Genomic DNA, 11,797 nt, shown 5'->3' with positions numbered 1-11,797 from the left:
GAGCAGAAACATCGAACTCGGTAGTCGTACGACCCCCAAGGTAAACAAAGCGGGACTCACGCTCCGTCTCCCTCTGTGGACAACAGAGCCAAGCCCATCATTAAACACATCATCCTAGGCCCAGATCATTTAGTTGGCATACCCGACCCAACTCCTCCTCTACTAAGCCTCAAACCCACCTTCACAGTATTTTCACATCTGAGAGCTCCAATTCCATAGCAACAACAAGAGACACCGAGAGAAGCAATACCCAAATTTTAACATTAAAAGGACAGCAGAGCAACTGGAAAAAGATGCCGGTGATGGAAAAGCTGAAAATGTTTGTAGTACAAGAGCCTGTCGTCGCTGCTTCTTGCCTCATCGCTGGCGTTGGTCTGTGTTTCTGTTCTCTCTCTTCTATTCCAATGCGTGTGCAGATTTTGATACGAGTACATGTACTTCTGCTTCATTTATTCAATGCATTGTCGCGGATGGATTGCTTAATTTTGGTTGAATGCATCCGCGCTCTCAAAATAGATTTAGCGCGAATTTGGAATTGGGTATTGTAAAAATTGGTTAATTGGGGATGTATCTAATTGATTCGGACCTTTATTCTTGAGCCCGTAATTCCGATTTGCGGTGAATAAATTTGGCCAAATTAAAGAGCCTATGCTGGGAGTGCATACTGATTAATTTCAGTTATAGCTGAGAGTACATAGTGAGGATGGATCATGGGTTCTTTCTGTCCTACAATTGAGAACAAATCTAGAATCGAGCTAGAACTTCTGTCGCTGCTTTAAAATTGCTTGGTATTAACGGTCGCGTCCTTGTACTGCAATCCCTAGAGTGGCTTCCTTGTCCCAGTATTTATAGCCTTTTATTGGTTGTACATAATAAAGTAAGGATTTTGCAATCGATCCTTGAGCAATCTGGTTGTGTAGGGGCTTTGTAAGTTGATGAACTTCCATTCAATGGATGCTTTAATTATGTCAAGATAAACACTATATCCATTCTCAAGATATGTGAAATGGCTATATTTGCAGGACTCTTCCTTCCAGCAGTTGTAAGGCCTATGCTGGACTCCTTTGAAGCGTCCAAGCAAGTACCTCAACCTGCTTTGAATGATGTAAGTGAAAACACGGGTTTTGGCCCCATAAATTTTAAAGCAACGTTCTCATTTTCCACACCCCGTGTACTTCCTGTTTGGTTGGATATCTTTTAACTGATCTGGTCTCGTGATTCTATATGAAAGCTGTTTGTGTTCTGTTAAGATGATTATGTTCATCTGTGATGCTAGTATCTTGTGCTTGATGTAAGTTGTAACCATGTTCTTTGTTCTGTTGATCCTTTTTTTTTTTCTTTCCCTTCTACATGGTTGACCTCGCATCCTGAAGGAAAGAAGTTATTGAGTTGACCATCTTACTGAAATTGCGTTTTATCTTTGTCCTTTTTGTAGTTATACACTCCACAAATATTATACCGAAAGAGCACAACCATTATACCTCTGGCATCCTAGTTTGGTTTTGTTTCATGTATCACTTGATTTACGTGTTATCATGCTTTTGGTTAGTGATGAATAGCATGATAAATCAATGGTTGACCATATATTTTGTGTCGAATTGATATGATATCTGTTCTCTTCCTCCTTTCTTTGACCCTACCCCCTTCATCACCCTTAATTGCATGCTACCACCAATATGGATCCAGAATTGCTACCTACATTGCTGCTGGCATTTCCTTTTAGCACCTGAAACTCATCTTATATGGTCGCAGATGCAGTCCAGGAAAAATATAAACGACATATGAACAAGCTTGATAGGAATCCTAAATGGAGAAGCATAATCATAACTTCAATCATTCTGAAACGACACATCATGTGTAATCGTAATCGTGCGTCTAACCTCTCCACCTTACTCCTATTTAGCTTCTCTCCTGATTCATACCTACTACTCCTGTTTGGTGGACTTCTCAGATAACATTGAAAAGGACATGACAATGTTAAGGAAACTAAATACTAGCATTTAAATTTCAGCTGCTGGCTTTTTAAATAGAAATGATGACAATAGTCTCTTCAAGTCACGACTCATGACATGCTTCAAGAATTCATAAAAGGGAGCATGTTACAGTACAGTGTCAGATTGAAGTCGTCTATTTTTGCAGGTTGTTGCTGGTATAAGTGGTAAAAAACAGTGATGCGAGGAGATAACATAGATCTTTTTCTTTCCCATTTTTAGCATGCAGCTGAGACAAGGAATAAATTTTCTGAACTTCTTTTGGGGGCTGCTATAGTGCTGTGTATTTGACTACTCAAAAGCATGAGATAACAGTTGTGGCTACTCAAGAATTTACATCAACTTTTATGTGTAACCATTCGTCAGTCAATTCCTCATCCTTCTGACTTCATTTGTTGGCTTTATTGCCATTTACTGGCAGCTCTCAAGGTGTCTAATTATTGGACCACTGTGAGTTGGTTGATGAAATCTTTATCTTGTTCGTTTATATGACGAACTTGCCATTGCTCCGGCTGAACCTTCTATCCTGTTGTCTGACTAATGTGAAGATGTTATTGTTTTTTAAAGAAAAAATCCATCCAGAAAAATGTAACATGTTGTTCCTTATGAAATTTGGCAAAGATTATGGGGGTAGAAGCCTGGATCCAAGTATAAGCAGGGGTAGGGTTCCCACTTGAACCACCTCCACCCCTCATGCATTGCGCCTTTTGACTTTGGAAAGAAAATTTCTGTGACGAGAAGCAGAGGAGTAATTAAGATTCCAGGTGGGTCGATCATAATTTAGCGGACAGTAATTAACATTATAACCACACACACACACGCGCACACGTATATATATGTGTGTGTGTGTGTATTAAATAAGGAATTGTAATTGCCTTCACATGGCGGGTGGGTTCTTGTTCAGTTTCGCAATGGTTAATCGTGAAAAGATACAATAAAGTTGGGGGAAGAGCGCTCCTCCTTCAGTGGTGCTGCTTGTTGATTTGGTTCCTACTGCTCTTCCATTGAACAACTTGCTTCAAACCTTGGTATATAGTAGCCTGATACATACACATATAATCAATGAATATGCTTAGGTACGTTTGCTTGCGTGTTGTATATATTACAAGTGTAATAATTCCTTAAATAAAGAAATAGGTGTAGGAAGGTACCCAGATCATGTGAGAAGACTTATTATTAGCATGAGCCACACCCGAAAAGCTCTCATGTCTGCCCATCTTTCTCCCAACGCCACCCCTCCTCTCCTCACTGCTGCCGCACCTGTTGCTTGAGCCTGAGGTCGTTGAAAAAAACTCGGATATACCCCCCACGTCCACTACCTTTTTACCGCCAGATCTCAATTTCCAAAAGAAGCGGCCTCTAACTTTCTGGCCTCCACCCTTGTTGCTCCCACACGCAGCTGCACGACTGTCCAAAGACAGAGAATCCTGGCCCTCCCTAAAGAATCTGAAAGACGAAGATTTGGGCCTGCCGACGTTGTAAGGGCCATCAAGCAGGGTTGTCGGGGAGGGGGTTTTGTTAGGGGGAGCGTCGTTGTCCATGAACAGCAGCATCCTACAAGCTGGGGGAAGCTCCAAGCATTTGGAGGGTGGGTTAGTGATGATGGGGGTGCAGAGTCTGGGTTTTCCGGGTTCTTCCTCCCATTTGAATGGGACTGAGGCTGGGGTTTGTAGAGGTGGCGTTGAGATTCCTGATGGACGGTCACGGTGGGGTGAGTCGGTGGTGAGTAAGGCTGCTGTGTGTAAAAATTGAAGCTTGAGGGTAGAAAAACTTAGATTTGTTGCTTCTACCATGGTTATGTGGATCTTTGTAGATGGAGATGATGATGGGATAGGATCACTACACTTTGAGGGATATGTGTTTAATGTGGATGATTTAATATGTTGATGGAGGAGAGTTGGTACTTTTAAAGTGGAAATGATGTAAATTGAAGAGGGTTTTCAGTTTTTATATATAGCAGTAGCAGTCCAAGTTTAGATGATATGTGGAGGCGTAAAAGCTGAGAGAAGAGGCATTTAATTTAAAGATACAAAGAACGCATTAAACAATATTATTCAATTCTTCTATTTCTGAAATATGGTTCAAACTTTGAGATGGAAGAAATATCATTAAACAATATTCGATTCATTCACAAGTAATTTAGTCATCATTAATTATAGTACTAAACTGTACTTAGGGCATGAAAAGAAAAAGAGTAGAAATCAGCTTTTTAAATTTGAAATCAAAATAAAGATTGAAATCCCTCTTGTTCAATTTCAAATTAAAGAGCAGATGCAGATCATATATCCTGGATTCAAAAACAGAATCTTTCATGATTAACAACAGCTATACTACTACTCCACTATTCCACTAAACTTTTGTGTTTGTTTCCCTGCTCTCTCTGTCTGCATAATTATTGGGCCGGGTTAAATGGGATTCTTCCACACTGTTCGTGTACGTCTCAATAAAACTTTGGGCCCTTCATCCAAACCATGAGATGTTGGTCCCTTTGGTTAAGATTACGATAATCGACATGAGAGAGAGAAAAGCAGAATTAAGGTGAATTTAGAGACAATGAGAAGAAATTCATAGTAGAAAATAATCATAATAGTAAGAGATAAAAAAGGTGGGATTGGGTGTGGGTGTGGGTGGCGGGCACTTCTTTCCATTTTTGGGTGATTAAGAGTAAGATTAAGATTGAGTGTGCACAAAAGGGTATCATTATTATTAACTAGATTAGGGGGCGTTCTTCTTTCAATTCCTTTTAAAGCAAAATCTTGTACGATATGATAGCAACTCTTGACTTGCACATTCCATTTCCACTTCCACCCCCACCAACATCATCAATCTTTCTTCTTTTCTTTTTTCCCCCTCAAATCAAACACACAATGCAATGAATCTAACAAGATAGATTGGGATTTTCCAAGAATTCTCCCCGCTACTTATGTGTATTTAGGTTACAAGGAAAGGATAGCAAAGATTGTTGACTTTGTGCCTTTCCACTATACAATCATGTGATGATGAGGACTGTGGAGTTCACACCCAACAACTCCCCCAACCTAACACTAACACAACCCATTTATTTTTTCATCTTTATCAATGCATATCTTCCAACACACCAAAAGGGATAACACAACAGAAGCCAAAATATATTTTGGGACCACGAACAACCCCCCACCTTCCCTGATATAGGGAGAGTCAGTCACATGCGTGCTACTGCTTGAAGACCATCATCTCAGGACCACCCACTGTCCACAAACCTCAAACATTATGCAGACGATTAGGGAAAAAAGGGGTACAATGGTGGTGATAATTCCAGGCAAACCTAAGAATGAAAAGCCTCAACACTACCTAACAGAGATCAACATGATGGATGATGTATCACAGGAAGAAAAAGGTCTCACTAAATGCATATACTGACAGAATTAAAGCAATTGTCCCACACAAAAATACAAAACACTTGAGTTTGCCATCAAAGGACAAGCATGTATACACTTTATACAAACTCATCTTCTTTCAAGCAAAATCAAAGTGGACCACCTTGAGGATCCAACGCTTTTAGACCCTCGGGCCACTAAGATCTGCCTAATAATTTCATCAAATACCCCCACAAATATTGTATTTACAACTTCCAAGACTCATCTTGTTTTCGAGGAGTTTCTTAACCACTATATCTGCATTCCTAGTCCACTTCGTTCGCTTATGCTAAACTCTATAGAGCAAGTTTCAAGAAAACCGAGCACCCCAGTGCTACCAAGTTGTGTACCCCCCAATCTAAAGTATCTTTAAAGAAGAGAAACAGAGACAAGAGGATATACAAATTTCATGCTTCTAAAGTTGGTTGTGATTCCAAGCTTAAGATTCTGCCCTCGCCATCTAGAGATGACAGAGGTAGCTTACATTTAGGAGTCATCTTCTTCACTTCCTCACTAGAGTAGATGCAAATTTTTTTAGCCATCTTACAGAATTCCCTGCAAAACCACAAGAGAGGGTCGAAAAAAAGGTGTTATAATTGATATATGACAAATCTAAGATTGACTTCTAAGAAACTTAAAACTACTTACGGCCATGGGTCATCACCCACAAGCATCATGTCCCCCTCGTTGTCAGTGTAAACTACTTCCCATTTGTTCCTAGGACGAAGCTCTCCCTTAATCTCAAACATATTCTCCAGTTCACTGATAAGGTCATCATACCCGCCGAAAGCAGTCAAGTCCACGCCACGTCCAACAGCGATCCCTTGCATTTGAACCTTCTCCAAATGGAATATATAAATAAAATAGTACATGCGCTTATAAAAGTTCAACAACTAAGGAGAACTTACCTTGATCCGAGTTCTTGAAGATGAACCAAGACTCAGCTTGCTCTGCATATCATTCGGAGAAACCTCTGTCTGTACATGCTTTCTTTCTTTTGATGAATTCAAAAGATCAACACTTTGCATCCCATCAGCTTCAGATTTCTTAATGGTAGCATCACAGTCTGGAATGATGTTTGCCCGAGGAAAAGACACTTCTTTTCCCACTGGTGGAACTTTGTTTGAATTGTTCCTCAAATCAATGCCAAATAACCGGCATGCAGAAGCAGCCTCGAGCCTTTTGATTCCTTCAACTTGGTCAAGACAATTACTTGCCCTTGATGAGACAGGAGACTGAAAATCAGGAAGAACAGATCGTACTGCAACATTTTTATTGTCTTCGATAGATTCTCGAAACAGGCTTAGAGAACTATTCATTTGTGATGTAGATGGCCATACTCCACCAGGATGTGCCCTAGAACAGGGGAGGCTGCTGTTTACGTCTTTCTGCTTTGGAGGCCAGAAAATTTGGTTTTCACTGCTTTGGACATCATTAGTACTAGTTAAGTGGCTCAACTCAATGGATGTGGTTGATTTCGGATACCAGAGAGGAGACGCGGCAGAAGGGGTAGTAGTTTCTACATTAAATATTGGTCTCACTAGTCAATATGCATAATCGTTACTGTCGGTTTATCACAAAAGATGCTATAATGTTTATACCAGTAAGAGGCAGATCGAGAGGTCGAGGTCTTTTGATCTTGATAGCTGGCTGTGGTACATCTACAGAAGCAGAAGCTACAAAAGGTTCTATATCCCATGGTGAGACTCTTTCCGGCCGCAGTATAGATGCTGGTTCATCCCATTGAACCTGATACAGCAATTACACAGAAATCTAATATCATCAAGGGTACATTTTGCATCTTTAAGACCATACTTTGAAACTATTATTAACCTTAAGTGACCGCCATGTAGAGTTTGTCCACTGTGATGAGAAGTCTCCGACACCAACGATAGTACCCGTGAACCTGAAAAGAGATAATTTAGTGAGTTAATAACTGAACTATAAGCTTCATACTCAAAAAAATACCATGGAGAAAAACGAAGAAAGAACCTTCTCTCAGGAGAATCTTCTCCTTCAAATCTCATTTTGAAACGCATACCAACTGAAAATCCATGTTGCATGGCCTCTAAGTACTTATTCAGCCCAATAATGAACTGACTTGTCCTGATCAATCATAAAAGTATGAAAGGAAAAGCTATGGTTTCACAAAGATGCAATGAATAAGTTTGAGAGGCAAGAGAAAGAGATACCTCGGCTTGTAGTACACAACAAATAGGGTTTGTGTTGTAATAGCATGTGACGCTGTCGCAAGCACTCCAAGATGCATGCTTTGGCTGGAAATGACAGAAGGTGGCATAGAGCTCTGTTGTCGAGCAAGACGGCGAACCCCAACACGTAATTCCCCGTTATCACCCCTGTAATCAAGATTTGTGCATCAAATTTTAACAGTAGCAACACTAGCAGAAGGAACAGAAAGCAGAACTTGTATGAGTATGAACAGCAAAATACCTCAAGAAAACAAAAGAATCTCCCGCAACTAATCTCTTAGAGGTGACAAATGTACTCCATCCAGTCGTAAGTAAGTGTCTCCTGGGTTGACCTGATGACAAGCAGTTGGAGCAGCCATAAGGGGGCTAAGAGGGATCATGTACTCTCATCATAACACAGAAAATGACAATCTTCTCCATGTATAAACTTGAAGACAAACTCTAGGATCAAATTCAAAATAAAGAATACTAAAGAAAGGTGTATAACTCTATGTACGACATTATTACCTCTGAATATGTGCTTGAACCGCCACTCATACCCATGCAGATCTTTGGCAACCAAATCCTGGGTTGGGGTTTGTTGTGTCATATCCTTAGGGATCACAAACAGCATATCAAATATCATCGTTAATTGTTTAACATTTCAATAGAATGAGAATAAAAAGAGAACAATGAGAACATAAGAAACTTGAGCAGCTTCAGTTCCAAATATCTTAATATTCTTCATGCCGAAAATAAACAGATTTGCATCTCAAAGCACATAATTGTCGATCTTAGCAATTTAAAGAAACAAGAGTCTATGTACAAAGGTTGGTAGACTCCGTAACAGTGTCTTTTTGGTGAGTGAATTATCTAGAGGGATATTCAAAAAAATGAGCAATTAATATCTTTCTGCCTTATATCCAACTTATGAGAGGTAGAAAGAGAAGAAATATCTTACTAATGGGGGCAGGCATTCATTGGCATGCTTCCGGAGAACAGAGAAACCTCCATGAGTGCTTGTATCAGATGCCGTCAAGATCTTACAGAAAGAGTGAACAGTCTGCTTTGGTGGATCTGGAGGGGAAGGATCCAGACTGGTCGGCTCAGCTTGCTAAAAGAATTCACATATGAAGATTTACATAGTTATATATACATGAACATCCAAATATGAAGAAGGGTCAGCACAAGAAAGTCACCAGCCACACAATTTCAAATCGCATAGTGAGAAATTTGTCAAATAACTAAAGGTATGAGCTCTAATTCAAATATAATGGCGACCGTAAACAGAGTCATCGCTTACATCTGGTTCCGGGTGTAAAGTGATCTGGGCATAAACTTCATCTGTTTCTGGTTCGGCCTATTAAAACACAAAGAAAACATTCAAAACTTATCAAAGAGAGCAAACAAAAATGGAAGCAGAAAATAGAAAATGTTTGAAACAATACCAGTAACTGAATGTAAACAACACGACAGAGGATCTTTGAGGGCAGATTGAACCTGGGGATTTGCAGATTCAATTCCTGATTTGTTGACGCCTCTAACTGCAAGTTATTACACCTAAATCAAACTGCAATTAACAAAAAGAAAAATGAAAATTCTCAAGTGGGGATTATGGAAGCTTACTTGTTCCATGTGACCCTGAGGAAAGTAGTAAACTCTCTCTCCCTTACGAGGAACAGCCACCAAAGGTCCAGCACACGCCTTCCACAGCTCCGTATACAGATCATCACTTCCCAAACCTACCAACAGAGGAAGATTTAACAAGAACTAACGGATCCAAGAATCTTAATCGTCCAGAAAGAAGAGGGAAGAGACTAGAGAGCTGAGAGGGGAAACACACACTAAAATCTACATGAAAACACTTAAGAAAATCCTTTTTCAAATTGTTTCTTCTTCTCAGCTTAAAGGAAAACCAAACTGAAACACAGGACAGAAAACAACTTAACTGCATAGAGACATAAAGATTTGCGTTTCTTATCGAATAGTTGATAAATGCTAAGGCTTTGCATGAATATAGAAAATTAATAAAAAATCAAGAAAACCAAATTCAGTAAACCAAGCAGAGGCACTGTCACACAAATATCAGATAAAAAATATGAAACCACTTATCAATTGCAAAGAAAGAAACCCAGGATGCAGAGATGACGAGAGGCGTAGATAAATAAATATGCGTACTTGGGAGCAGAAGCGGATAAAAATAGAAGGTTTGAGTTTGAGGCCCTTTTTAGCGTGCCAACTCTTAAAAGAAGTAAAATTCTGAAAACCCAAAAGATGTGAAGCATTTAGTCATACCAGTTTGATGAGAAGGTGGTGCAGTGAGGGCATCAGCATGCGCCATTCAAAGTTGGCAGAAGAAGAAGAAGAAGAAGAAGAAGAAGGGCAAATAGAAAGGAGAAAGAAAGAGGTATTGATTCTTGATACTTGAACAGGCAGGGCAGGAAGAAGAAGAAAGAGAGAAAGCAGCAGCAGTCTCACACACACTTCAACGTACGCCGTTTAAGATGATCATCAGTAATCCAAGCCCACCCGTCATATCCATTATCATGAACAAACAAAACAAAACACTTAATCAAACCGGCCCTTAATTTTGAATGCATTCCTATCTCTTCCTCATGACTTTGTCTTTCTACTTTTCAGTCTCTCTGTCTATAAATGTGGGTGTGGGTGTATAGGTTTGTGTAACAGCATTGAAGGAGGTGTGGTGTGTGTTATGTGTGTAATGGATGGATGCAGGAATTCAGCTCATTTTTCTCTCACTTTTCAGTTACAAAACCGCTATTTGCTTTTGTCTCTTCAGTAACCAAGACCAATACCACCACCCTACCCTTTCAATGGATGGATGCAGGAATTCAGCTCATTTTTCTCTCACTTTTCAGTTACAAAACCGCTATTTGCTTTTGTCTCTTCAGTAACCAAGACCAATACCACCACTCTACCCTTTCCCTTTTTTTTTTTTGTTCTTTTTCCTCTTGAAAAACTCCTCACTTGTTTCTCTCTCACACACAACACCACCTGAACCAAACGTTACATGATGTGATGATGATGATGATGATGATACATATATACAATTTTTCATGATCATTTTATTAATACAGTTGTGGTATGATTGATCATTTTTCATGAATTATATATTAAAAATATATTGTACTTATTATATAATTAATTTAAATAAAAAATTAAATAGTATGTGAATTAAAAATTGATTTGAGTGTGTGAAATTGGGGTTTTGCAATTTGAATGGAAAAAGAAAAATTCAAAGGATGGGTTTGACTCCACAAGTTGACTTTAGATGTATATATAAATGAAGGAGGGGAGTTGTGAGTTTAGTTTACACGGTTTATCATCATTGCTCATTTTGAAAATGATCGTAATTAAATGTATGTATGTATGTATGTATGTATGTATGGGGTAAGCCCAAACTTTTTTGTTTTTCTTGAAAGAAAAATGAAAAAATATAAAGGTAGGTAGCTGTTTTAAATGTAAAAGTTGAGGGAGCGGAAAAGTAAATTTATTGGGTTATGACAAAATCAGTCAAGTGAAGAGTAATAATTATGGGGAGCCACGTGGCATACCATAAAAGTGCTGACATGTCTCACCCCAATTAAACAATGGAATGGGTAATATGGATGTTATTGCATTGGATCATTAGAAGAATAAAAAGAGATAATTGGGATATGAATACGATTCCCTCTCCCTCTGCTCACTCTAAGCTGCTATGCTTAAATATTAATCTCTTAATATCTAAACTACTGTTGATTCCATTTGGATTACAAGATTTTATACCATAATTAATTCAAGTTGAGCAGAAATGATCTTGGATACTAGATCCCATCATGCAACAACTATTCTTTTCGAATTTTGGAATTCGAATTGGAATTGGAATTGGAATACCCCCACCCCCATTTCTTAATTATTTATTCTTTGCACTAAATACATATTACCATTAGTGGGAGTACGTATACATTTTTTGTGGTCCATGTGAGGACCATTTGGTTTGTTCCTAGGCATCTCGAAACCAACTCTAACAAATTTGTTATTTCACTTAACACATACATACATACATATTAAAAAATTCATATAATTTTTACATGTTAATGTGTATCAATTAATTAAATAATCTCAAGTGTAATGTAGGAATTGTGGTCCCAATCTTATAAAACAGAGTTAAGAGTTTGTGCTGTTTTGTTGGTATCCCTTACACTTCCATTGGACATTTTCA

At 38.8% G+C, this 11,797-nt stretch overlaps 3 protein-coding genes across 5 annotated transcripts; 1 reads left to right on the top strand and 2 right to left on the bottom strand.

Annotated features, from left to right (window-relative positions):
* Positions 89–2,478, top strand: LOC105173790. 2 transcript variants are annotated; one of them, XM_011095672.2, is made up of 3 exons: positions 89–372; positions 1,023–1,105; positions 2,214–2,478. In XM_011095672.2, the coding sequence occupies exons 1-3, from the start codon at positions 294–296 to the stop codon at positions 2,280–2,282; spliced, it is 231 nt and encodes a 76-aa protein (XP_011093974.1). In that variant the 5' UTR covers positions 89–293; the 3' UTR covers positions 2,283–2,478. The 2 variants fall into 2 exon arrangements, with proteins under 2 accessions (XP_011093974.1, XP_011093979.1); XM_011095677.2 differs by having other exon boundaries at positions 120–372; positions 2,140–2,439.
* On the bottom strand, positions 2,481–3,992 carry LOC105173782 (uncharacterized protein At4g00950-like). The gene is made up of 2 exons (XM_011095663.2): positions 3,143–3,992; positions 2,481–3,031 (listed from the first exon to the last, which is right to left on the bottom strand). Exons 1-2 carry the CDS (start codon positions 3,782–3,784, stop codon positions 2,954–2,956), a joined length of 720 nt encoding a protein of 239 aa, XP_011093965.1. The 5' UTR covers positions 3,785–3,992; the 3' UTR covers positions 2,481–2,953.
* On the bottom strand, positions 5,259–10,387 carry LOC105173774 (auxin response factor 18). Of its 2 annotated transcripts, none has more exons than XM_020693555.1 (14): positions 9,871–10,387; positions 9,202–9,317; positions 9,024–9,135; positions 8,879–8,935; positions 8,537–8,689; positions 8,104–8,188; positions 7,838–7,928; positions 7,579–7,743; positions 7,379–7,492; positions 7,220–7,292; positions 6,988–7,135; positions 6,295–6,905; positions 6,035–6,222; positions 5,259–5,941 (listed from the first exon to the last, which is right to left on the bottom strand). In XM_020693555.1, the coding sequence occupies exons 1-14, from the start codon at positions 9,907–9,909 to the stop codon at positions 5,794–5,796; spliced, it is 2,100 nt and encodes a 699-aa protein (XP_020549214.1). In that variant the 5' UTR covers positions 9,910–10,387; the 3' UTR covers positions 5,259–5,793. The 2 variants fall into 2 exon arrangements, with proteins under 2 accessions (XP_020549214.1, XP_011093958.1); XM_011095656.2 differs by having other exon boundaries at positions 5,261–5,941; positions 9,024–9,119; positions 9,871–10,386.

Source organism: Sesamum indicum, linkage group LG1, assembly GCF_000512975.1.
Source record: "Sesamum indicum cultivar Zhongzhi No. 13 linkage group LG1, S_indicum_v1.0, whole genome shotgun sequence".
Classification (NCBI taxonomy): Eukaryota; Viridiplantae; Streptophyta; class Magnoliopsida; order Lamiales; family Pedaliaceae; genus Sesamum; species Sesamum indicum.
The sequence above is the reverse complement of the archived record's forward strand: the minus strand, read 5'-3'. Positions and strand labels throughout refer to the sequence as shown.